The 27,820-nt window shown below is 53.4% G+C and overlaps 1 protein-coding gene across 1 annotated transcript in view; it reads left to right on the top strand.

Moving 5' to 3' along the window:
* Positions 1–27,820, top strand: part of CFAP91 (cilia and flagella associated protein 91) — a 170,898-nt gene that overhangs the window by 133,567 nt on the left and 9,511 nt on the right. The window contains exon 15 of the mRNA XM_063956861.1: positions 21,280–21,428. Coding sequence (XP_063812931.1) covers positions 21,280–21,428 — 149 coding nt within the window. The remainder of the gene's footprint in view (positions 1–21,279; positions 21,429–27,820) is intronic.

The following is a 27,820-nucleotide window of genomic DNA, read 5'->3' as shown; positions in this document are numbered from 1 at the left end:
GCCGCCCGGCGGGCGACGGTGCCCTACATAGAGAAGTGCATACACACCTAGGCCAGCTACTTATCAGAGCGGTGTAGAGCCGCCCGGCGGGCGATGGTACCCTACATAGAGAAGTGCATACACACCTAGGCCAGCTACTTATCAGAGCGGTGTGGAGCCGCCCGGCGGGCGAAGGTACCCTACATAGAGAAGTGCATACACACCTAGGCCAGCTACTTATCAGAGCGGTGTGGAGCCGCCCGGCGGGCGATGGTACCCTACATAGAGAAGTGCATACACACCTAGGCCAGCTACTTATCAGAGCGGTGTGGAGCCGCCCGGCGGGCGATGGTACCCTACATAGAGAAGTGCATACACACCTAGGCCAGCTACTTATCAGAGCGGTGTAGAGCCGCCCGGCGGGCGATGGTACCCTACATAGAGAAGTGCATACACACCTAGGCCAGCTACTTATCAGAGCGGTGTAGAGCCGCCCGGCGGGCGACAGTACCCTACATAGAGAAGTGCATACACACCTAGGCCAGCTACTTATCAGAGCGGTGTGGAGCCGCCCGGCGGGTGATGGTACCCTACATAGAGAAGTGCATACACACCTAGGCCAGCTACTTATCAGAGCGGTGTGGAGCCGCCCGGCGGGCGATGGTACCCTACATAGAGAAGTGCATACACACCTAGGCCAGCTACTTATCAGAGCGGTGTGGAGCCGCCCGGCGGGCGATGGTACCCTACATAGAGAAGTGCATACACACCTAGGCCAGCTACTTATCAGAGCGGTGTGGAGCCGCCCGGCGGGCGACAGTACCCTACATAGAGAAGTGCATACACACCTAGGCCAGCTACTTATCAGAGCGGTGTGGAGCCGCCCGGCGGGCGAAGGTACCCTACATAGAGAAGTGCATACACACCTAGGCCAGCTACTTATCAGAGCGGTGTAGAGCCGCCCGGCGGGTGATGGTACCCTACATAGAGAAGTGCATACACACCTAGGCCAGCTACTTATCAGAGCGGTGTGGAGCCGCCCGGCGGGCGAAGGTACCCTACATAGAGAAGTGCATACACACCTAGGCCAGCTACTTATCAGAGCGGTGTGGAGCCGCCCGGCGGGTGAAGGTACCCTACATAGAGAAGTGCATACACACCTAGGCCAGCTACTTATCAGAACGGTGTAGAGCCGCCCGGCGGGCGATGGTACCCTACATAGAGAAGTGCATACACACCTAGGCCAGCTACTTATCAGAGCGGTGTGGAGCCGCCCGGCGGGCGACGGTACCCTACATAGAGAAGTGCATACACACCTAGGCCAGCTACTTATCAGAGCGGTGTGGAGCCGCCCGGCGGGTGATGGTACCCTACATAGAGAAGTGCATACACACCTAGGCCAGCTACTTATCAGAGCGGTGTGGAGCCGCCCGGCGGGCGATGGTACCCTACATAGAGAAGTGCATACACACCTAGGCCAGCTACTTATCAGAGCGGTGTAGAGCCGCCCGGCGGGCGATGGTACCCTACATAGAGAAGTGCATACACACCTAGGCCAGCTACTTATCAGAGCGGTGTGGAGCCGCCCGGCGGGCGACGGTACCCTACATAGAGAAGTGCATACACACCTAGGCCAGCTACTTATCAGAGCGGTGTGGAGCCGCCCGGCGGGCGATGGTACCCTACATAGAGAAGTGCATACACACCTAGGCCAGCTACTTATCAGAGCGGTGTAGAGCCGCCCGGCGGGCGATGGTACCCTACATAGAGAAGTGCATACACACCTAGGCCAGCTACTTATCAGAGCGGTGTAGAGCCGCCCGGCGGGCGATGGTACCCTACATAGAGAAGTGCATACACACCTAGGCCAGCTACTTATCAGAGCGGTGTGGAGCCGCCCGGCGGGCGATGGTACCCTACATAGAGAAGTGCATACACACCTAGGCCAGCTACTTATCAGAGCGGTGTGGAGCCGCCCGGCGGGCGATGGTACCCTACATAGAGAAGTGCATACACACCTAGGCCAGCTACTTATCAGAGCGGTGTGGAGCCGCCCGGCGGGCGACGGTGCCCTACATACTGTAGAGAAGTGCATACACACTTAGGCCAGCTACTTATCAGAGCGGTGTAGAGCCGCCCGGCGGGCGATGGTACCCTACATAGAGAAGTGCATACACACCTAGGCCAGCTACTTATCAGAGCGGTGTGGAGCCGCCCGGCGGGCGATGGTACCCTACATAGAGAAGTGCATACACACCTAGGCCAGCTACTTATCAGAGCGGTGTGGAGCCGCCCGGCGGGCGACGGTGCCCTACATAGAGAAGTGCATACACACCTAGGCCAGCTACTTATCAGAGCGGTGTGGAGCCGCCCGGCGGGCGACAGTACCCTACATAGAGAAGTGCATACACACTTGCCGATGTAGGGAGGTGACGGAGCAATGGAGAACGTCATGCTGCATTCGCTATCGTTTTCTGGTTGACCCTGCAGCAGACATCTGTAACGACGGCTGTAGCGCACGCACCGCCTGATCTGTCATTCTGATTTGCCTGAAAACCACAAATGGGGCCGATATTGGTGCAGTATGTACCCGGCCTAAGTCGCTGTTTCCGGCATTTGTAAATGATGTTTTCTGCTCTGACTGATAACTGGAACCTTGTAGGAGCTGATTCGGAGGGGTCTGGGACTCAGGGTCAACACCAATTAGGTCGACACCAATTGGTCGACATGAGTTTTTTATGGGTTTTTTTGTGTCGTTTTGTCCATAATGTGATCGGGAACCCCAATTAGTTTACGGTGTCCCCTCGCTTCGCTCACCATGCTTCTGGCACGGTGCCTCGCTCTGCTACCGCTGCGCTCGGCACAGGTTACCATTCCCAATTGTATTCCACGTGGATCGTAAAGTATGAAAAAGTTCAGAAAATGGAAAAAAAAAGTGAAAAACTCATGTCGACCAAAAGTGTGTTGAGCTAAGTGGTGTCGACCTGGAGTCCGGATACCGTTTCGGAGCTGGATGGTGATTTTGCAGGTGCTGCGTCTTTGCGCTACATGAAGCTAAAGCTACAGTAGGCGCCCGCTGCAGGCTTGTCTGATCCGCTGCTGTGTCCGAAGACGCAACATCGGAACCGCTGCGCGGCCATCAGCCTGTCAGGTGAAATCACACTGCTGCCCAGAACACGGGACGTCCCCCTCCCTTCCCCATTCTCTGTGATACTTCCTGTCACCGCCCCGTATCTGCACAGTGCGGATCCTGGGCACGCAAGACACTTCAATAATGTACATCTCTGATTACAGCCGCAGCTCCTTCCACTGCAGTCACTAGAATTACTCACCATGGCAGCCAGAGATAGCAGGATCAGGTCTGGTACAGAGTCACAGGGTTGGTGCAGGGACAGACACCGGGCAGGGAGGGAGCAGCAGCCAGAGATAGCAGGATCAGGTCTGGTATAGATTCACATGGTGCAGGGACAGACCCCGGGCAGGGAGGGAGCTGAAGCCAGAGATAGCAGGATCAGGTCTGGTACAGAGTCACATGGTGCAGGGACAGGCCCCGGGCAGGGATGGAGCTGCAGCCAGAGATAGCAGGATCAGGTCTGGTACAGAGTCACATGGTGCAGGGACAGACCCCAGGCAGGGAGGGAGCTGCAGCCAGAGATAGCAGGATCAGGTCTGGTATAGATTCACATGGTGCAGGGACAGACCCCGGGCAGGGAGGGAGCTGAAGCCAGAGATAGCAGGATCAGGTCTGGTACAGAGTCACATGGTGCAGGGACAGACCCCGGGCAGGGAGGGAGCTGCAGCCAGAGATAGCAGGATCAGGTCTGGTATAGAGTCACATGGTGCAGGGACAGACCCCGGGCAGGGAGGGAGCTGCAGCCAGAGATAGCAGGATGAGGTCTGGTACAGAGTCACATGGTGCAGGGACAGACCCCGGGCAGGGAGGGAGCTGCAGCCAGAGATAGCAGGATCGGGTCTGGTATAGAGTCACATGGTGCAGGGACAGACCCCGGGCAGGGAGGGAGCTGCAGCCAGAGAATAGTAGGATCAGGTCTGGTACAGAGTCACATGGTGCAGGGACAGACCCCGGGCAGGGAGGGAGCTGCAGCCAGAGATAGCAGGATCAGGTCTGGTACAGAGTCACATGGTGTGTTGGGAAATCTGCTTAGGTCCCCTCGATATGATGGCCCCTTTGGTACCAGTGAGAGCAAGGCTTAACGTAATATGAAACACACGAGTCAATGGTTAAGAATTACTCTGTTTATTATAAAAATTACAGCGTACTATATAGATAAGAAACATGGGTGTATACAATATGTGCAAGCATATGATTGGATAAATAGAAGTAGCATACGACATTACATGCAGGATATTTAGTAACACACAGAAGTAACAGTTTTGATCTGGTATGTAATTGTCCTTGAAGATAAGACACAAACAAGCCTTATATTATATGAACAGACAAGGGCATCTTGTAGAGAGTGCGTACGTGTCTATTCAAGCACATAACAGTTCATATAGCATGTTTAACCCTTCAATCCCCTCTTAGAATCATATATTTATATAACATGATTCTTTACATGGAGCTTTTTATTTCTATATTCAGTTAGGTATTGCTTATAGGCTGCAGGGGAGTTAGGAGGGATTGTAAGGATGGCTTTATACATAAGCGAGTTTTCAATACCTTTTGTGGCGAGTTTTCTGCAGCAGGGTATAATGCAAAAGAAAACAACACAAAAAATTGCTATCACAATCAATATGTAGATTCCTAGTTGAACAAGACCCTGTTTCCAATTTTCAAACCAACCAAAGTATTGGCTCCATGGGTTATCAATACCTGAATTCTTTTTTAGCTCTATGGATAAATCATCTAGTTTTTTTATGGCTAGGGTAACTTTACCATTTGGCCCTGTGTTGTCAGGGATAAAGGTACAACATCCTTCTACCTGTTTTATGTAGACACAAACTCCACCCTTTTCAGCTAGTATCATGTCTAAGGCCATACGGTTTTGGAATGTCATTTGAGAGGTGGCTTCTAATTGTTCAGCTATACCTTTGAGTGCAACTTTGGTATCATTAATGAATCTCTGTTGGTTATAGTAGATATAATTGATCCATGCAACATTTTTATTGGCAGTTATTATAGGAATTAAGGATTCAAATCCTGCAGCTACTTCATCTCTAGCTTTGAATTCGTCTGGCACCCCTCTTGGGACCCCAATTGTGTCAATATAAACATGTGGATCGAAGCTACCTATTGGAGTTTCCCTTTTTCTTCTATGTGTGGGAGCAGTGTTTGAGGTAGGGGAACCTTCATTAGTTGGGAGTATGTGTAATGGCATAATTATTTTGGCTAAGGCACATTGACCTTTCCATGGGATATTTAATCTAGTTCTGAGTTTTAAATCTCCACAGATATAATAAATGTCCCCTAGGGACTTGGTTTGATTAACTAGGATGGTGTTACGTGTTTCTGAGCAGTATCCAGGAGGAAAATTTTTAAAATCCTTGCCAGAGTGGCTAGTGGAGTTGTAGCAGGTGTAGTTACCTGGGTATATGGTTATTGTGTTACCAGGGTTGGGGTTTTTTGAGAGTATGGGGTATTCCTTTTTCCACATTTCACATTGGCTGTCATTGGTTTTGGTGCCGTTGTAAAGGCTGAAAAAACAACTTTCTTGTTCTAGGGGTATATTAAGGGGCACGGTGCCTAGGTGAGGCCTAGATCTGCCACAAACATAGCAGTTACTTTTATTATGTTTATTGGCGCTATATTTCATCCATTCTAACCAGAAATTGATGTCAGAGAAACCAGTTTCAATAGCTAGGGTGTCTTCAAAGGTGGGATTGTTAATGGCTATCATATCCTTGAAGGTAGCTATATGAGGCCTTAGGGGTTTGCCTTGGGGGATAGCCTTAGACTGATACGCTGGATTGTTAAACATGTCCCATAAATGAAAGTTTTGCCTTTCGCTATAGTACCCTGTTCCCCACCATATTCCAACTACATAGGTACCATTATCTGCTCTGCTGGGGCGTTCTATGTTTAATCTGAACCTATATGCACTTAGGCCCTCGTCCATCTTAAAGATAGACATTCTAGAGAGTAGAGGTATTCCATCAGGTTGGCTCCATCTATTTAAAGCGTCTGATGGTCTGTACCCCCAGTCAATTCCTGTGTTCCACCCCACAGATTCCCAGGAATCACAGTTGTATCCCCACCATGAATCAGTAACACAAATATAAACTGTCTCAGATATTCCTGATTTTCTTTTTTTGTGTATAGAGTGTTTTGCTTCAGCAAGCTTGGAGAACATAAAGTAATCTAAGACATAGGTGGCTACGTGTGTGTTGGAGGAGTTATACCATAAGGTGGTCACCCCTTGCTTTTGTGAGATGTCAACCTCAGTTCTACAGGGAAGTGTTAGGACTGTGATGAGGGTTAGGATAACACATGCCCAGCGGGGTCCGTGGTTCACAATCATCTTCTCCATGTGTGAGGTCATCTTGGTTGGAGGTCAGGGCTGTCTGCCCCCGTTAGTACCTCTCCTCGTTGGAGGTCAGGGCTGTCTGCCCCCGTTAGTACCTCTCCTGGACTTGCTTCGCGGTTTGGGCTGGGTATCTTCTTTACTCGGGATGCATGTATCCACGTGGGCCCCTCTTCAGTAAGGACAGCCGTCCTGGTCACTGCTACAACGTCTGTCTCTGGACCATAGGTGAAATCTCCTGGACTCTTATTCCTGGGAAGCACCTTCACCACGACTCTGTCTCCGACCTGGAAAGGGTGTGTTGGTTCCTGTGGGTTAAAAGGATTTTTACAAACAACCTTGTGTTCAATTTCATCTAGTTTTGTTATGAGGGACCTGACGTATTCTTCCCTTATGAGCTCTAAGTCTCCTTCCTGTACTACTAATGGTTTCTTAGCCCAGGGTGTAGGGAAGGGCCTACCCATAAGTATTTCAAAGGGTGAGTAACCTAGGGTCTTTTGTGGGGTCATTCTGATTTCTGCTAAGATAATGGGAAGGACCTGTTTCCATTTGTGGAAGGTACCTCCTGTGGCCTTCCTAAGTTTGTCTTTGAGGGTCCTATTCATCCTCTCTACGACCCCTGAACTCTGCGGGTGATATGGAATATGGAATTTCCATTCAATTTGTAAGGCCTTCACCAGGGCCTGTGTGATTTTTGCTGTAAAGGCTGCGCCTTTATCACTGTTTATCTGTAGTGGGCATCCCCATCTAGGGATGATTTCTTGGGTTAAAATCCTTGCTACAGTCTTAGCATCTTCTGATTTTGTTGGAAATGCTTCTGGCCACCGTGAAAACATATCAACTATGACCAAGGCATATTCCTGTTTTCCTTTACCTGGTATGTGTGTAAAATCAATTTGCAAATGCGTAAAGGGTGTAGTAGGGTATTCAAGATGCTGATGTTTTGCTTTATCAGGATTATTTGGGTTGTTGCGTAGACAGGTAACACATCTACTGACGTAATGATCTACCAGTGTTTTAACATCAGTGATATAAAAGTCTTTGCTTAAAAGTAAGGCTGTGGTGTTCTTGCTATGATGTCCTACCCCATGGTAATGAGCAATGAACAAAGGGGCACTTGTTTGGGGTATACAAGGTTTCCCCTCTTTGCAGATTAATCCTGATTTGGGATTTTTCTGCAATACAGGATATATCCAGTCATCCAAATCCTTGTTGGAGGCTGTGGCCTGTAGCTCCGTGATAAGATATTGATCATTTATGGCAGGGGGGGTCATGACAGCCATATGGGACTGGGCAATGGGTTGTAGAGCTGCTTCTTTGGCAGTTTTGTCAGCAAGGGCATTGCCTTTGGATATGTCGTCCTTGCCACCAGTATGGGCCCTGCAGTGCAAAATTGCAGAGGGCAGTGTGATGGCATGGAGGAGGTTTGTGATAAGCTGTGCATGGGAAATGCCTTTTCCATCGGCTCCTACAAAGCCTCTTCTTGCCCAAATAACTCCATGGTCGTGTACAACGCCATGGGCATATTTGGAGTCTGTGTAAATTGTAACGGGTTTGTTTTGGTACATTTGGCAGGCTCTGGTAAGGGCTATGAGCTCTGCAGCCTGTGCCGACTGGTAAGGTATGGGCTTTGCTTCAAGAATGTCATTGGGCAGGCGCACAACGGCATAACCTGCTTGGTATGTGGAGTCATTTGGTCTGCTACAGGAGCCATCAACAAAGACATTGTCCGAACCGGGTATGGGTACAGGGGACATGTCTAATCTCGGGGAGGTCTCTGATTCTATTGATGCTGAGCAGTCATGGTTGTCAGGTATGTCATCTTGGGGACCCTTTAGTCCTAGGAGTGCATTAAGAATGGGTGCTGGGCCTGATGACGTGTTTGCATATTTGATGATGAGGGATGGGTTGCTTTGCAATAGGACTTCATACCCACTAAGGCGTTGGGCTGACATATGCTGTGTATGCAAGCCGTTAAGTATTGCTACTACATCATGTGTTGTGTGTAGAATTGTTGTGTGACCTAAGGTGAGTGTAGTTGCCATCTCAGCCACCATTGCACAAGCTGCCAGTGCTCTGAGGCAGGCAGGCATACCTTGGACCGGAACAGGCATTACTTTGGAAAAAAATGCCACGGGGCGCAGTTTGCTTCCATGAAATTGAGTCAGTACCCCCGCCATGGTTTTACAGTTGTCCCTTGCATATAAATGAAACGGTAGTACATAGTTTGGGAGGCCCAGTGCCGGACTTTTTACCAACATACATTTTAGACTTTCATATGCAGTTAACATTTCTTGTGACCATTGAATCTGTTTAGGTTTGTCATTGAGAGTGGCTTGTCTCAAGATATTGTCATAGTAGGAACAATCAGATATCCACTGTCTGCAATAATTAATCATGCCCAGAAAGGATAGCATTTCCTTCTGAGTAGTTGGGGTGACCAGGCCCAATACAGACTGAATGCGTTGTGGACTGATTTTCCTTTCTCCCTGTGTGAGCACAAAACCCAAATAGTTAACATGCTTTTTACACCATTGCATTTTTGTTTTAGACACCTTGTGTCCACATTCACAGAGCCAGTTTAACAGTGATATACCATCCTGTCGGCAGGCCTCCTCCGTTTGACTACAGAGAAGCAGATCATCTGCATACTGTAGCAGGACAGAACCATAGGGGGGGTGCCAGGGAGCCAATGTGGCTTGGAGTACAATGCTATACACAACAGGTGAATCAATCCATCCCTGTGGTAATCTGCACCATGTTAACTGCTTGCCCTCAAAAGAAAAGGCAAAAAGTAACTGTGTTTGGGGGTCCACTGGTATGCTGAAAAATGCATTTTTTAAATCAATCACTGAGAAAAATGCAGCATCTACAGGGATGGCTGAGAGGAGTGAGTTTACATCAGGTACAATTGGTGCAATGGGAACAATTAGTTGATTGATTGCTCTGAGATCTTGTACAAATCTCACAGACCCATCTGCTTTTGCTACAGGGTTGACTGGTGTGCAGTATGGGGATACTACATGTCTAAGAATGCCTTGTTCTAAAAATTGCTGTACCATAGGTCTAAGACCTTCTATTTTTTCTTTTGACAAAGGGTATTGTTTGTGGTACACGGGTTGTGAGTCAGGTTTGAGTGTAGCTTTGTATGGTGTACATGATATTAGGCCAGTGTCATAGGGCCCTTCTGACCATACCTGGGGGTTTACAGTTTCTAACTCAGGTGGTGTGTCAAGGTTTACCCACACAGGTAAATGAGGTGATACAACATCCATGCCGCTACTTGAGGCAGAGGGACTAATTGTGATTTCGAGACGGCTGAGAAGATCCCTTCCCAGTAGGTTTATTGGGCATTCAGGTATTACAGTAAAGTTGTGTCTTCCCATATAAACGCCCTTCAAAGTTTCTATACTGATGGCGTCGGTAATATAGGCTTTTGTGGGTATCCCATTAATTCCCATTGAAGGAGCAGTCCTTTCCAGGTGACCATTGTACAGGTCCTTACACAAAACACTGGTAGTAGCACCACTGTCCACTAAGAAGGGGACGGTTTTTCCTCCCACAATTAAAGTGAGCAGCGGTGGGTCCTTCCAATGCTTTGTGATTTGGGCAAAGGCTGAGATACCCTCCTCCGGGCCCCGTCAATGGGTTTGTTCCTGCCAGTCAACTCGAAAACGGGGAAAGTCTTTAATCTGGTCTCTGGGTTGGCTGCGGGGTGGTGCATCGTTGTGCATAGGGTCATGGGCCTGTCGGGGTCTGCTGGGGGGATATGGACAATCCCTTGCCCAGTGGTCATTTTTCCCGCAGTTGTAACATGTATTGGTCTGTCTCCTAGAAATAGGTGGAGGTCCCATAGGGCCCCTCTGGAACCTATTGTCTTGGGGTGGGCGGAAAGGTCTATTCGGCTTTCCCGGGGGGTTCTGGTAGTTATGTGAGGGTATAGTACTGACAGATTTCCTCATTTCAAAACAACCCGCTGCTTCTTTCTCATATAAATGTTTCTCAAATTTTTCTACAGTGTCAGAGGTCCAGCTAGAAACACTCTGTTTTACTGTGAGGCCAATAGAGGGCAGCAGATTATTAACAAATGTGGAAACAAGAAGATTATCATTGTTTACCAGGCTCAACCCTGCTTCCTCGGTCCAACACTTCTTAAATCTTTTCCAGAACTCTGTTACTGATTCACTAGGTTTCTGTTTACATGCTACGGCAATCGGGAGAGATGAACGGGTTTTAAATACCACATTCATGTGATCACTAAGTTCCTTCCACATTTTGTCTATTCCATCCTGCGTATTTAAAGGATAATTAGTGGCAGTTTGATTATCTGCTGTTATGGGGGTGTTAATTGTGGGTACTTTTGTCCAATCCCACCCATTGTAGTGATCTATGACCCCATCTATGATGAGTCTCATGTCTTCTTGTGTGAAACTCCGTCCCTTAGAAGCCTTTTTTAAGTAAGCAATACATCCTAAAGGGGTGATCATTGGTTTAGGACAATTTTTAATTATTCTGTCTAGATCCTCAACTTCAATTGGCTTTTTTAACAATTGGTCTCCCACTGTCATAAAAGGTAGATGTAGGGCTGTTACTTGTTGGCTGCCTTCGGAAAGTGAGATAGGTCTACCGGAACGGGTGTGTGAGGGACTAGTGATTTCGTTGGTGACTATGGTGGAATCTGCTGACTGACGGCTGGTTGTGAAAGGGCGAAGGGGTGATGTTAAAATATTGGATAGAGTATCCCAAGATGATGTGGGTAGTGGGGCGGGTGGTGATTGGGACGGTAATGTCCTGTTAGAGACCGGGGTCACTTGGGTTGTGATGACTGTCTCACGAGGGGCAGTCGGCAGTGGAACATGGGCGGGAGTGGGATTGGAAGCCTGTGGTCGGGTTAAAGCAACGGCTGCCATGATGTCTTCATTAGTTAGTGAAGGATACAGTGGACCATAGGGGGGCGGACAAGTATTTTTAATTATCTTACTTGTTCTGTCTTCTTCTGCCTTATGTAATTGGGTAGTTATATTTTTTAGTTTTCTTTGTTTCTTATTAGTGGAACTATCATACCAATAGGGTGCTATAGTAAGCCACTGTTCCCCTCCTGCTCTCATGTATGTCATATCCCATTGTGGATCATGATCATACCATGGCCAGGCTGTTTTATCTTCTAAACATAGTCCCTTAACCATATCCATATAGAAGGGAAAATTTGTTCCATCCCGTGGGAAAGGTTTGGGACTTCCTACGGCTTCTGTCCAGCCTGCCAGATTATCTACCCATGGGTTAACAAGATAAAAATTTGTAGGAGAAACACGGCCGACATAGTCTTTACATGTTTCTCTGGGGAGGGGCGGGGGATATTCAGTCTTTTTACTCTGACTTGCTCCCATCTCTTAAATAAACTTTCAAAACAAACTAACAACAGATTATACAAGTATATATATGCGATTATATAAAAAAAGTCACTGAGGGGGAATATCAGTTTACGTATGCATTCAGCTGATCTGATCATAGATCATTGGTAACATGTGGGATTACACATTCCTACATAAACCAAAGGGACATTGGGTATACAAAATGTTTTTATGATATCAACCATACGTACACTTACCACCCGTATAATTGATATTTTGCAAATAAAGTACAATTTTCTTGCATAAAATAACTGTAAATAGCAATGTTATATGACATTCAGTGTCCGTACACTTACCACCCGTACACTGAATATCCTAATACAAATAAACAATATAATTTTTACAAATATATGACCATATTCAAACTAACTAGGCGATCAGATCGAGGAGGCGTTGTTATTTGGACCCCTGGTCCATCTATGGTATCCCGGATACCTGTGCCTTTAAAGATTATATGGACCCCTGGTCCTTCTATGGTATCCCTGATACCTTTATGTGGCGCCCGGCGCCTTTAAGAAAACAAGTTTCTTTTCTGCCAAGTCCCGGACTTGGATTGTATTTCTTGTCACGTGTTCCCGGAACACGAAATGAGTTCAGATCTAGTAGTAATCGCAATCCCTGAACGGAAAAGACAGACAATAAAATTCTCTATCTTACCGGGCAGGGGACGATCGCCTAGATCCCGGACTTCGAGCCCCCAAACTGTTGGGAAATCTGCTTAGGTCCCCTCGATATGATGGCCCCTTTGGTACCAGTGAGAGCAAGGCTTAACGTAATATGAAACACACGAGTCAATGGTTAAGAATTACTCTGTTTATGGAGAACGTCATGCTGCATTCGCTATCGTTTTCTGGTTGACCCTGCAGCAGACATCTGTAACGACGGCTGTAGCGCACGCACCGCCTGATCTGTCCTTCTGATTTGCCTGAAAACCACAAATGGGGCCGATATTGGTGCAGTATGTACCCGGCCTAAGTCGCTGTTTCCGGCATTTGTAAATGATGTTTTCTGCTCTGACTGATAACTGGAACCTTGTAGGAGCTGATTCGGAGGGGTCTGGGACTCAGGGTCAACACCAATTAGGTCGACACCAATTGGTCGACATGAATTTTTTATGTTTTTTTTTGTGTCGTTTTGTCCATAATGTGATCGGGAACCCCAATTAGTTTACGGTGTCCCCTCGCTTCGCTCACCATGCTTCTGGCACGGTGCCTCGCTCTGCTACCGCTGCGCTCGGCACAGGTTACCATTCCCAATTGTATTCCACGTGGATCGTAAAGTATGAAAAAGTTCAGAAAATGGAAAAAAAAAGTGAAAAACTCATGTCGACCAAAAGTGTGTTGAGCTAAGTGGTGTCGACCTGGAGTCCGGATACCGTTTCGGAGCTGGATGGTGATTTTGCAGGTGCTGCGTCTTTGCGCTACATGAAGCTAAAGCTACAGTAGGCGCCCGCTGCAGGCTTGTCTGATCCGCTGCTGTGTCCGAAGACGCAACATCGGAACCGCTGCGCGGCCATCAGCCTGTCAGGTGAAATCACACTGCTGCCCAGAACACGGGACGTCCCCCTCCCTTCCCCATTCTCTGTGATACTTCCTGTCACCGCCCCGTATCTGCACAGTGCGGATCCTGGGCACGCAAGACACTTCAATAATGTACATCTCTGATTACAGCCGCAGCTCCTTCCACTGCAGTCACTAGAATTACTCACCATGGCAGCCAGAGATAGCAGGATCAGGTCTGGTACAGAGTCACAGGGTTGGTGCAGGGACAGACACCGGGCAGGGAGGGAGCAGCAGCCAGAGATAGCAGGATCAGGTCTGGTATAGATTCACATGGTGCAGGGACAGACCCCGGGCAGGGAGGGAGCTGAAGCCAGAGATAGCAGGATCAGGTCTGGTACAGAGTCACATGGTGCAGGGACAGGCCCCGGGCAGGGATGGAGCTGCAGCCAGAGATAGCAGGATCAGGTCTGGTACAGAGTCACATGGTGCAGGGACAGACCCCAGGCAGGGAGGGAGCTGCAGCCAGAGATAGCAGGATCAGGTCTGGTATAGATTCACATGGTGCAGGGACAGACCCCGGGCAGGGAGGGAGCTGAAGCCAGAGATAGCAGGATCAGGTCTGGTACAGAGTCACATGGTGCAGGGACAGACCCCGGGCAGGGAGGGAGCTGCAGCCAGAGATAACAGGATCAGGTCTGGTATAGAGTCACATGGTGCAGGGACAGACCCCGGGCAGGGAGGGAGCTGCAGCCAGAGATAGCAGGATGAGGTCTGGTACAGAGTCACATGGTGCAGGGACAGACCCCGGGCAGGGAGGGAGCTGCAGCCAGAGATAGCAGGATCGGGTCTGGTATAGAGTCACATGGTGCAGGGACAGACCCCGGGCAGGGAGGGAGCTGCAGCCAGAGAATAGTAGGATCAGGTCTGGTACAGAGTCACATGGTGCAGGGACAGACCCCGGGCAGGGAGGGAGCTGCAGCCAGAGATAGCAGGATCAGGTCTGGTACAGAGTCACATGGTGCAGGGACAGACCCCGGGCAGGGAGGGAGCTGCAGCCAGAGATAGCAGGATCAGGTCTGGTATAGAGTCACATGGTGCAGGGACAGACCCCGGGCAGGGAGGGAGCTGCAGCCAGAAATAGCAGGATCGGGTCTGGTATAGAGTCACATGGTGCAGGTACAGACCCCGGGCAGGGAGGGAGCTGCAGCCAGAGATCGCAGGATCAGGTCTGGTACAGAGTCACATGGTGCAGGGACAGGCCCCGGGCAGGGAGGGAGCTGCAGCCAGAGATAGCAGGATCAGGTCTGGTACAGAGTCACATGGTGCAGGGACAGACCCCGGGCAGGGAGGGAGCTGCAGCCAGAGATAGCAGGATCAGGTCTGGTATAGAGTCACATGGTGCAGGGACAGACCCCGGGCAGGGAGGGAGCTGCAGCCAGAGATAGCAGGATCAGGTCTGGTATAGAGTCACATGGTGCAGGGACAGACCCCGGGCAGGGAGGGAGCTGCAGCCAGAGATAGCAGGATCAGGTCTGGTACAGAGTCACATGGTGCAGGGACAGACCCCAGGCAGGGAGGGAGCTGCAGCCAGAGATATCAGGAACAGGTCTGGTATAGAGTCACATGGTGCAGGCACAGACCCCAGGCAGGGAGGGAGCTGCAGCCAAAGATAGCAGGATCGGGTCTGGTATAGAGTCACATGATGCAGGGACAGACACCGGGCAGGGAGGGAGCTGCAGCCAGAGATAGCAGGATCAGGTCTGGTACAGAGTCACATGGTGCAGAGACAGACCCCGGGCAGGGAGGGAGCTGCAGCCAGAGATAGCAGGATCAGGTCTGGTATAGAGTCACATGGTGCAGGGACAGACCCCGGGCAGGGAGGGAGCTGCAGCCAGAGATAGCAGAATCAGGTCTGGTACAGAGTCACATGGTGCAGGGACAGACCCCGGGCAGGGAGGGAGCTGCAGCCAGAGATAGCAGGATCAGGTCTGGTATAGAGTCACATGGTGCAGGGACAGACCCCGGGCAGGGAGGGAGCTGCAGCCAGAGATAGCAGGATCAGGTCTGGTATAGAGTCACATGGTGCAGGGACAGACCCCGGGCAGGGAGGGAGCTGCAGCCAGAGATAGCAGGATCAGGTCTGGTATAGAGTCACATGGTGCAGGGACAGACCCCGGGCAGGGAGGGAGCTGCAGCCAGAGATAGCAGGATCAGGTCTGGTACAGAGTCACATGGTGCAGGGACAGACCCCGGGCAGGGAGGGAGCTGCAGCCAGAGATAGCAGGATCAGGTCTGGTACAGAGTCACATGGTGCAGGGACAGACCCCGGGCAGGGAGGGAGCTGCAGCCAGAGATAGCAGGATCAGGTCTGGTACAGAGTCACATGGTGCAGGGACAGGGGCGGGCAGGGAGGGAGCTGCAGCCAGAGATAGCAGGATCAGGTCTGGTATAGAGTCACGTGGTGCAGGGACAGACCCCGGGCAGCGAGGGAGCTGCAGCCAGAGATAGCAGGATCAGGTCTGGTACAGAGTCACATGGTGCAGGGACAGACCCCGGGCAGGGAGGGAGCTGCAGCCAGAGATAGCAGGATCAGGTCTGGTATAGAGTCACATGGTGCAGGGACAGACCCCGGGCAGGGAGGGAGCTGCAGCCAGAGATAGCAGGATCAGGTCTGGTATAGAGTCACATGGTGCAGGGACAGACCCCGGGCAGGGAGGGAGCTGCAGCCAGAGATAGCAGGATCAGGTCTGGTACAGAGTCACATGGTGCAGGGACAGGGGCGGGCAGGGAGGGAGCTGCAGCCAGAGATAGCAGGATCAGGTCTGGTATAGAGTCACATGGTGCAGGGACAGACCCCGGGCAGCGAGGGAGCTGCAGCCAGAGATAGCAGGATCAGGTCTGGTACAGAGTCACATGGTGCAGGGACAGACCCCGGGCAGGGAGGGAGCTGCAGCCAGAGATAGCAGGATCAGGTCTGGTATAGAGTCACATGGTGCAGGGACAGACCCCGGGCAGGGAGGGAGCTGCAGCCAGAGATAGCAGGATCAGGTCTGGTATAGAGTCACATGGTGCAGGGACAGACCCCGGGCAGGGAGGGAGCTGCAGCCAGAGATAGCAGGATCAGGTCTGGTACAGAGTCACATGGTGCAGGGACAGACCCCGGGCAGGGAGGGAGCTGCAGCCAGAGATAGCAGGATCAGGTCTGGTACAGAGTCACATGGTGCAGGGACAGACCCCGGGCAGGGAGGGAGCTGCAGCCAGAGATAGCAGGATCAGGTCTGGTACAGAGTCACATGGTGCAGGGACAGGGGCGGGCAGGGAGGGAGCTGCAGCCAGAGATAGCAGGATCAGGTCTGGTATAGAGTCACGTGGTGCAGGGACAGACCCAGGGCAGCGAGGGAGCTGCAGCCAGAGATAGCAGGATCAGGTCTGGTACAGAGTCACATGGTGCAGGGACAGACCCCGGGCAGGGAGGGAGCTGCAGCCAGAGATAGCAGGATCAGGTCTGGTACAGAGTCACATGGTGCAGGGACAGGCCCCGGGCAGGGAGGGAGCTGCAGCCAGAGAAAGCAGGATCAGGTCTGGTATAGAGTCACGTGGTGCAGGGACAGACCCCGGGCAGGGAGGGAGCTGCAGCCAGAGATAGCAGGATCAGGTCTGGTACAGAGTCACATGGTGCAGGGACAGGCCCCGGGCAGGGAGGGAGCTGCAGCCAGAGATAGCAGGATCAGGTCTGGTATAGAGTCACGTGGTGCAGGGACAGACCCTGGGCAGGGAGGGAGCTGCAGCCAGAGATAGCAGGATCAGGTCTGGTATAGAGTCACATGGTGCAGGGACAGACCCCGGGCAGGGATGGAGCTGCAGCCAGAGATAGCAGGATCAGGTCTGGTACAGAGTCACATGGTGCAGGGACAGGCCCCGGGCAGGGATGGAGCTGCAGCCAGAGATAGCAGGATCAGGTCTGGTACAGAGTCACATGGTGCAGGGACAGACCCCGGGCAGGGAGGGAGCTGCAGCCAGAGATAGCAGGATCAGGTCTGGTATAGAGTCACATGGTGCAGGAACAGACCCCGGGCAGGGAGGGAGCTGCAGCCAGAGATAGCAGGATCAGGTCTGGTACAGAGTCACATGGTGCAGGAACAGACCCCGGGCAGGGAGGGAGCTGCAGCCAGAGATAGCAGGATGAGGTCTGGTACAGAGTCACATGGTGCAGGGACAGACCCCGGGCAGGGAGGGAGCTGCAGCCAGAGATAGCAGGATCAGGTCTGGTATAGAGTCACATGGTGCAGGAACAGACCCCGGGCAGGGAGGGAGCTGCAGCCAGAGATAGCAGGATCAGGTCTGGTATAGAGTCACATGGTGCAGGAACAGACCCCGGGCAGGGAGGGAGCTGCAGCCAGAGATAGCAGGATCAGGTCTGGTATAGAGTCACATGGTGCAGGAACAGACCCCGGGCAGGGAGGGAGCTGCAGCCAGAGATAGTAGGATCAGGTCTGGTATAGAGTCACATGGTGCAGGGACAGACCCCGGGCAGGGAGGGAGCTGCAGCCAGAGATAGCAGGATCAGGTCTGGTATAGAGTCACATGGTGCAGGAACAGACCCCGGGCAGGGAGGGAGCTGCAGCCAGAGATAGTAGGATCAGGTCTGGTATAGAGTCACATGGTGCAGGGACAGACCCCGGGCAGGGAGGGAGCTGCAGCCAGAGATAGCAGGATCAGGTCTGGTATAGAGTCACATGGTGCAGGAACAGACCCCGGGCAGGGAGGGAGCTGCAGCCAGAGATAGCAGGATCAGGTCTGGTATAGAGTCACATGGTGCAGGAACAGACCCCGGGCAGGGAGGGAGCTGCAGCCAGAGATAGCAGGATCAGGTCTGGTATAGAGTCACATGGTGCAGGCACAGACCCCAGGCAGGGAGGGAGCTGCAGCCAGAGATAGTAGGATCAGGTCTGGTATAGAGTCACATGGTGCAGGAACAGACCCCGGGCAGGGAGGGAGCTGCAGCCAGAGATAGCAGGATCAGGTCTGGTACAGAGTCACATGGTGCAGGGACAGACCCCGGGCAGGGAGGGAGCTGCAGCCAGAGATAGCAGGATCAGGTCTGGTACAGAGTCACATGGTGCAGGGACAGACCTCGGGCAGGGAGGGAGCTGCAGCCAGAGATAGCAGGATCAGGTCTGGTATAGAGTCACATGGTGCAGGCACAGACCCCAGGCAGGGAGGGAGCTGCAGCCAGAGATAGCAGGATCAGGTCTGGTACAGAGTCTCATGGTGCAGGGACAGACTCCGGGCAGGGAGGGAGCTGCAGCCTGAGATAGCAGGATCAGGTCTGGTATAGAGTCACATGGTGCAGGGACAGACCCCGGGCAGGGAGGGAGCTGAAGCCAGAGATAGCAGGATCAGGTCTGGTATAGAGTCACATGGTGCAGGGACAGACCCCGGGCAGGGATGGAGCTGCAGCCAGAGATAGCAGGATCAGGTCTGGTATAGAGTCACATGGTGCAGGCACAGACCCCAGGCAGGGAGGGAGCTGCAGCCAGAGATAGCAGGATCAGGTCTGGTACAGAGTCACATGGTGCAGGGACAGACCCCGGGCAGGGAGGGAGCTGCAGCCAGAGATAGCAGGATCAGGTCTGGTACGGAGTCACATGGTGCAGGGACAGGGGCGGGCAGGGAGGGAGCTGCAGCCAGAGATAGCAGGATCAGGTCTGGTATAGAGTCACGTGGTGCAGGGACAGACCCCGGGCAGCGATGGAGCTGCAGCCAGAGATAGCAGGATCAGGTCTGGTACAGAGTCACGTGGTGCAGGGACAGACCCCGGGCAGGGAGGGAGCTGCAGCCAGAGATAGCAGGATCAGGTCTGGTACAGAGTCACATGGTGCAGGGACAGGCCCCGGGCAGGGAGGGAGCTGCAGCCAGAGATAGCAGGATCAGGTCTGGTATAGAGTCACGTGGTGCAGGGACAGACCCCGGGCAGGGAGGGAGCTGCAGCCAGAGATAGCAGGATCAGGTCTGGTACAGAGTCACATGGTGCAGGGACAGGCCCCGGGCAGGGAGGGAGCTGTAGCCAGAGATAGCAGGATCAGGTCTGGTATAGAGTCACATGGTGCAGGGACAGGCCCCGGGCAGGGAGGGAGCTGCAGCCAGAGATAGCAGGATCAGGTCTGTTATAGAGTCACATGGTGCAGGGACAGGCCCCGGGCAGGGATGGAGCTGCAGCCAGAGATAGCAGGATCAGGTCTGGTACAGAGTCACATGGTGCAGGGACAGGCCCCGGGCAGGGAGGGAGCTGCAGCCAGAGATAGCAGGATCAGGTCTGGTACAGAGTCACATGGTGCAGGGACAGACCCCAGGCAGGGAGGGAGCTGCAGCCAGAGATAGCAGGATCAGGTCTGGTATAGATTCACATGGTGCTGGGACAGACCCCAGGCAGGGAGGGAGCTGCAGCCAGAGATAGCAGGATCAGGTCTGGTACAGAGTCACATGATGCAGGGACAGACCCCGGGCAGGGAGGGAGCTGCAGCCAGAGATAGCAGGATCAGGTCTGGTACAGAGTCACATGGTGCAGGGACAGACCCCGGGCAGGGAGGGAGCTGCAGCCAGAGATAGCAGGATCAGGTCTGGTATAGAGTCACATGGTGCAGGGACAGACCCCGGGCAGGGAGGGAGCTGCAGCCAGAGATAGCAGGATCAGGTCTGGTACAGAGTCACATGGTGCAGGAACAGACCCCGGGCAGGGAGGGAGCTGCAGCCACAGATAGCAGGATCAGGTCTGGTATAGAGTCACATGGTGCAGGGACAGACCCCGGGCAGGGAGGGAGCTGCAGCCAGAGATAGCAGGATCAGGTCTGGTATAGAGTCACGTGGTGCAGGGACAGACCCCGGGCAGGGAGGGAGCTGCAGCCAGAGATACCAGGATCAGGTCTGGTACAGAGTCACATGGTGCAGGGATGGAGCTGCAGCCAGCCGGGCCAGTCACATACAGACAGCTAAGTCTTACCCAATCACCCGTGTCTCCTGCCACAGCCATGCTACTAGGCTGATCCACAGTAACTCACAGCCTTCCTAAATACCACGTTATATCCTACACGGGATGCAGTCACGTTACCGGCTGCCGAGATCCCAGCGTTCAGGAAACAGACACCGGAATCCTGACCCCCCGGTAATATACCTACAGCCAGCATCCCGAACCCCGTCCGGTATTCCCACTCGGTTGGTGGGTCCACATGGCGATTCCTCGAGGGGACTCAGAGCCTCGCTGCCGCCATTCCGGCAGACTCGATGGCGCTGTCAGTGTAGTGACAGCCGCCATCCCTTCTCCTACAATATCGTATGTATCCCATCCTACAGAGTTAGGGTGAGGGACACTGTGGAGTAAATGTAATAGGGTCCGCATTGCCGGGGGTCCAGGACTTTGGGCAAGAATGCCGTCTTTTTACAGCGGCAATAATTTTACAAGGCTAATCCAACCTTGTTTTGCCTGGTAAATGATTACCGCTTTCAAAAAACAAAAACGGGCATTCTCACCAAATGCCCCGCACCTCCGGCAACTTGGACCCTGTTTCAAAAAGAATAATTTCTCGTTACAATACTTATTATATGCTAATCAGCATTCAGTAATCCTGTATGTCAAAGTGCAGACATTAGGTCATTTATATGCATATGTGCTATAATGTCTGTCTCTGTGATGTCAGTCTCTGTGATGTCAGTCTCTGTGATGTGTATCTCTGTGATGTCAGTCTCTGTGATGTCAGTCTCTGTGATGTCAGTCTCTGTGATGTCTGTTTCTCTGTGATGTCAGTCTCTGTGATGTCAGTCTCTGTGATGTCAGTCTCTGTGATTTCTGTCTCTGTGATGTCTGTGGGGGTCCCTGCGGTGCCTGAGGCGTGACTTGCTGTTCTGCAGGTGGTCACCATTCATCAGAGCACAGTGGACTCTTACCTGGAGGAAATCATCCTCCGCACCACGGCTCACACAGCGGAAGAGCAGGCCAGAGAGGAGATTGTGAGGAAGGCTCAGGAGATCAATGACATCGCCTACCAGATGGAGAGCAGGTGAGCGGCCATCACACCATTTCACCTGCCGGACAGGTGTTCCGAGACTTCACATGTCAGTCTGGGTGATCACTAGTCACACTGCCACAGATCCAGGCCGGGTGGGTCCGGTACTCCTGTCAGTCTGGGTGATCACTAGTCATACTGCCACAGACCCAGGCCGGGTGGGTCCGATACTCCTGTCAGTCTGGGTCACTAGTCATACTGCCACAGATCCAGGCCGGGTGGGTCCGGTACTCCTATCAGTCTGGGTGATCACGGTCATACTGCCACAGATCCAGGCCGGGTGGGTCCGGTACTCCTGTCAGTCTGGGTGATCACTAGTCATACTGCCACAGACCCAGGCCGGGTGGGTCCGATACTCCTGTCAGTCTGGGTCACTAGTCATACTGCCACAGATCCAGGCCGGGTGGGTCCGGTACTCCTATCAGTCTGGGTGATCACGGTCATACTGCCACAGATCCAGGCCGGGTGGGTCCGGTACTCCTGTCAGTCTGGGTGATCACTAGTCATACTGCCACAGACCCAGGCCGGGTGGGTCCGATACTCCTGTCAGTCTGGGTCACTAGTCATACTGCCACAGATCCAGGCCGGGTGGGTCCGGTACTCCTATCAGTCTGGGTGATCACGGTCATACTGCCACAGATCCAGGCCGGGTGGGTCCGGTACTCCTGTCAGTCTGGGTGATCACTAGTCACACTGCCACAGATCCAGGCCGGGTGGGTCCGGTACTCCTGTCAGTCTGGGTGATCACTAGTCATACTGCCACAGACCCAGGCCGGGTGGGTCCGATACTCCTGTCAGTCTGGGTCACTAGTCATACTGCCACAGATCCAGGCCGGGTGGGTCCGGTACTCCTATCAGTCTGGGTGATCACGGTCATACTGCCACAGATCCAGGCCGGGTGGGTCCGGTACTCCTGTCAGTCTGGGTGATCACTAGTCATACTGCCACAGACCCAGGCCGGGTGGGTCCGATACTCCTGTCAGTCTGGGTCACTAGTCATACTGCCACAGATCCAGGCCGGGTGGGTCCGGTACTCCTATCAGTCTGGGTGATCACGGTCATACTGCCACAGATCCAGGCCGGGTGGGTCCGGTACTCCTATCAGTCTGGGTGATCACGGTCATACTGCCACAGATCCAGGCCGGGTGGGTCCGATACTCCTGTCAGTCTGGGTGATCACTAGTCATACTGCCACAGATCCAGGCCGGGTGGGATCGGTACTCCTGTCAGTCTGGGTGATCACTAGTCATACTGCCACAGATCCAGGCCGGGTGGGTCCAGTACTCCTGTCAGTCTGGGTGATCACTAGTCATACTGCCACAGATCCAGGCCGGGTGGGATCGGTACTCCTGTCAGTCTGGGCGATCACTAGTCATACTGCCACAGATCCAGGCCGGGTGGGATCGATACTCCTGTCAGTCTGGGCGATCACTAGTCATACTGCCACAGATCCAGGCCCGGTGGGATCGGTACTCCTGTCTGTCTGGGTGATCACTAGTCATACTGTCACAGATCCAGGCCGGGTGGGTCCGGTACTCCTGTCTGTCTGGGTGATCACTAGTCATACTGCCACAGATCCAGGCCGGGTGGGTCCGGTACTCCTGTCAGTCTGAGTGATCACTAGTCATACTGCCACAGATCCAGGCCGGGTGGGTCCGGTACTCCTGTCAGTCTGGGCGATCACTAGTCATACTGCCACAGATACTGGCCGGGTGGGATCGGTACTCCTGTCAGTCTGGGTGATCACTAGTTATACTGTCACAAATCCAGGCCGGGTGGGTCTGGTACTCCTGTCAGTCTGGGTGATCACTGTCATACTGTGACAGATCTAGGCCGGGTGGGTCCGGTACTCCTGTCAGTCTGGGTGATCACTAGTCATACTGTCACAGATCCAGGCCGGGTGGGATCGGTACTCCTGTCAGTCTGGGTGATCACTAGTCATACTGACACAGATCCAGGCCGGGTATGTCCGGTACTCCTGTCAGTCTGGGTGATCACTAGTCATACTGCCACAGATCCAGGCCGGGTGGGTCCGGTACTCCTGTCAGTCTGGGCGATCACTAGTCATACTGCCACAGATCCTGGCCGGGTGGGATCGGTACTCCTGTCAGTCTGGGTGATCACTAGTCATACTGTCACAAATCCAGGCCGAGTGGGTCCGGTACTCCTGTCAGTCTGGGTGATCACTAGTCATACTGCCACAGATCCTGGCCGGGTGGGATCGGTACTCCTGTCAGTCTGGGTGATCACTAGTCATACTGTCACAAATCCAGGCCGGGTGGGTCCGGTACTTCTGTCAGTCTGGGTGATCACTAGTCATACTGCCACAGATCCTGGCCGGGTGGGTCCGGTACTCCTGTCAGTCTGGGTGATCACTAGTCATACTGCCACAGATTCTGGCCGGGTGGGTCCGGTACTCCTGTCAGTCTGGGTGATCACTAGTCATACTGTCACAGATCCAGGCCGGGTATGTCCGGTACTCCTGTCAGTCTGGGTGATCACTAGTCATACTGCCACAGATCCAGGCCGGGTGGGTCCGGTACTCCTGTCAGTCTGGGTGATCACTAGTCATACTGCCACAGATCCAGGCCGGGTGGGTCCGGTACTCCTGTCAGTCTGTGTAACGTGGTCTCTCGTCCTCAGCCGCACTCAGTTACAGTCGGAGGAGATTGTTGCCACAGATCCAGGCCGGGTGGGATCGGTACTCCTGTCAGTCTGGGCGATCACTAGTCATACTGTCACAGATCCAGGCCGGGTGGGATCGGTACTCCTGTCAGTCTGGGTGATCACTAGTCATACTGCCACAGATCCAGGCCGGGTGGGTCCGGTACTCCTGTCAGTCTGTGTAACGTGGTCTCTCGTCCTCAGCCGCACTCAGTTACAGTCGGAGGAGATTGTTGCCACAGATCCAGGCCGGGTGGGATCGGTACTCCTGTCAGTCTGGGCGATCACTAGTCATACTGCCACAGATCCAGGCCGGGTGGGATCGGTACTCCTGTCAGTCTGGGTGATCACTAGTCATACTGCCACAGATCCAGGCCGGGTGGGTCCGGTACTCCTGTCAGTCTGTGTAACGTGGTCTCTCGTCCTCAGCCGCACTCAGTTACAGTCGGAGGAGATTGTTGCCACAGATCCAGGCCGGGTGGGATCGGTACTCCTGTCAGTCTGGGCGATCACTAGTCATACTGCCACAGATCCAGGCCGGGTGGGATCGGTACTCCTGTCAGTCTGGGTGATCACTAGTCATACTGCCACAGATCCAGGCCGGGTGGGTCCGATACTCCTGTCAGTCTGGGTCACTAGTCATACTGCCACAGATCCAGGCCGGGTGGGTCCGGTACTCCTATCAGTCTGGGTGATCACGGTCATACTGCCACAGATCCAGGCCGGGTGGGTCCGATACTCCTGTCAGTCTGGGTGATCACTAGTCATACTGCCACAGATCCAGGCCGGGTGGGATCGGTACTCCTGTCAGTCTGGGTGATCACTAGTCATACTGCCACAGATCCAGGCCGGGTGGGTCCGGTACTCCTGTCAGTCTGGGTGATCACTAGTCATACTGCCACAGATCCAGGCCGGGTGGGTCCGATACTCCTGTCAGTCTGGGTCACTAGTCATACTGCCACAGATCCAGGCCGGGTGGGTCCGGTACTCCTATCAGTCTGGGTGATCACGGTCATACTGCCACAGATCCAGGCCAGGTGGGTCCGATACTCCTGTCAGTCTGGGTGATCACTAGTCATACTGCCACAGATCCAGGCCGGGTGGGATCGGTACTCCTGTCAGTCTGGGTGATCACTAGTCATACTGTCACAGATCCAGGCCGGGTATGTCCGGTACTCCTGTCAGTCTGGGTGATCACTAGTCATACTGCCACAGATCCAGGCCGGGTGGGTCCGGTACTCCTGTCAGTCTGGGTGATCACTAGTCATACTGCCACAGATCCAGGCCGGGTGGGTCCGGTACTCCTGTCAGTCTGTGTAACGTGGTCTCTCGTCCTCAGCCGCACTCAGTTACAGTCGGAGGAGATTGTTGCCACAGATCCAGGCCGGGTGGGATCGGTACTCCTGTCAGTCTGGGCGATCACTAGTCATACTGCCACAGATCCAGGCCGGGTGGGATCGGTACTCCTGTCAGTCTGGGTGATCACTAGTCATACTGCCACAGATCCAGGCCGGGTGGGTCCGGTACTCCTGTCAGTCTGTGTAACGTGGTCTCTCGTCCTCAGCCGCACTCAGTTACAGTCGGAGGAGATTGTTGCCACAGATCCAGGCCGGGTGGGATCGGTACTCCTGTCAGTCTGGGCGATCACTAGTCATACTGCCACAGATCCAGGCCGGGTGGGATCGGTACTCCTGTCAGTCTGGGTGATCACTAGTCATACTGCCACAGATCCAGGCCGGGTGGGTCCGGTACTCCTGTCAGTCTGGGTGATCACTAGTCATACTGCCACAGATCCAGGCCGGGTGGGTCCGATACTCCTGTCAGTCTGGGTCACTAGTCATACTGCCACAGATCCAGGCCGGGTGGGTCCGGTACTCCTATCAGTCTGGGTGATCACGGTCATACTGCCACAGATCCAGGCCGGGTGGGTCCGATACTCCTGTCAGTCTGGGTGATCACTAGTCATACTGCCACAGATCCAGGCCGGGTGGGATCGGTACTCCTGTCAGTCTGGGTGATCACTAGTCATACTGCCACAGATCCAGGCCGGGTGGGTCCGGTACTCCTGTCAGTCTGGGTGATCACTAGTCATACTGCCACAGATCCAGGCCGGGTGGGTCCGATACTCCTGTCAGTCTGGGTCACTAGTCATACTGCCACAGATCCAGGCCGGGTGGGTCCGATACTCCTGTCAGTCTGGGTGATCACTAGTCATACTGCCACAGATCCAGGCCGGGTGGGATCGGTACTCCTGTCAGTCTGGGTGATCACTAGTCATACTGCCACAGATCCAGGCCGGGTGGGATCGGTACTCCTGTCAGTCTGGGCGATCACTAGTCATACTGCCACAGATCCAGGCCGGGTGGGATCGATACTCCTGTCAGTCTGGGCGATCACTAGTCATACTGCCACAGATCCAGGCCCGGTGGGATCGGTACTCCTGTCTGTCTGGGTGATCACTAGTCATACTGTCACAGATCCAGGCCGGGTGGGTCCGGTACTCCTGTCTGTCTGGGTGATCACTAGTCATACTGCCACAGATCCAGGCCGGGTGGGTCCGGTACTCCTGTCAGTCTGAGTGATCACTAGTCATACTGCCACAGATCCAGGCCGGGTGGGTCCGGTACTCCTGTCAGTCTGGGCGATCACTAGTCATACTGCCACAGATACTGGCCGGGTGGGATCGGTACTCCTGTCAGTCTGGGTGATCACTAGTTATACTGTCACAAATCCAGGCCGGGTGGGTCTGGTACTCCTGTCAGTCTGGGTGATCACTGTCATACTGTGACAGATCTAGGCCGGGTGGGTCCGGTACTCCTGTCAGTCTGGGTGATCACTAGTCATACTGTCACAGATCCAGGCCGGGTGGGATCGGTACTCCTGTCAGTCTGGGTGATCACTAGTCATACTGTCACAGATCCAGGCCGGGTATGTCCGGTACTCCTGTCAGTCTGGGTGATCACTAGTCATACTGCCACAGATCCAGGCCGGGTGGGTCCGGTACTCCTGTCAGTCTGGGCGATCACTAGTCATACTGCCACAGATCCTGGCCGGGTGGGATCGGTACTCCTGTCAGTCTGGGTGATCACTAGTCATACTGTCACAAATCCAGGCCGGGTGGGTCCGGTACTCCTGTCAGTCTGGGTGATCACTAGTCATACTGCCACAGATCCTGGCCGGGTGGGATCGGTACTCCTGTCAGTCTGGGTGATCACTAGTCATACTGTCACAAATCCAGGCCGGGTGGGTCCGGTACTTCTGTCAGTCTGGGTGATCACTAGTCATACTGCCACAGATCCTGGCCGGGTGGGTCCGGTACTCCTGTCAGTCTGGGTGATCACTAGTCATACTGCCACAGATTCTGGCCGGGTGGGTCCGGTACTCCTGTCAGTCTGGGTGATCACTAGTCATACTGTCACAGATCCAGGCCGGGTATGTCCGGTACTCCTGTCAGTCTGGGTGATCACTAGTCATACTGCCACAGATCCAGGCCGGGTGGGTCCGGTACTCCTGTCAGTCTGGGTGATCACTAGTCATACTGCCACAGATCCAGGCCGGGTGGGTCCGGTACTCCTGTCAGTCTGTGTAACGTGGTCTCTCGTCCTCAGCCGCACTCAGTTACAGTCGGAGGAGATTGTTGCCACAGATCCAGGCCGGGTGGGATCGGTACTCCTGTCAGTCTGGGCGATCACTAGTCATACTGCCACAGATCCAGGCCGGGT

Source organism: Pseudophryne corroboree, chromosome 2 (assembly GCF_028390025.1).
Source record: "Pseudophryne corroboree isolate aPseCor3 chromosome 2, aPseCor3.hap2, whole genome shotgun sequence".
Taxonomy (NCBI): domain Eukaryota; kingdom Metazoa; phylum Chordata; class Amphibia; order Anura; family Myobatrachidae; genus Pseudophryne; species Pseudophryne corroboree.
Note: the sequence above shows the minus strand (reverse complement) of the source record. Positions and strands in the feature narration are given on the sequence as shown.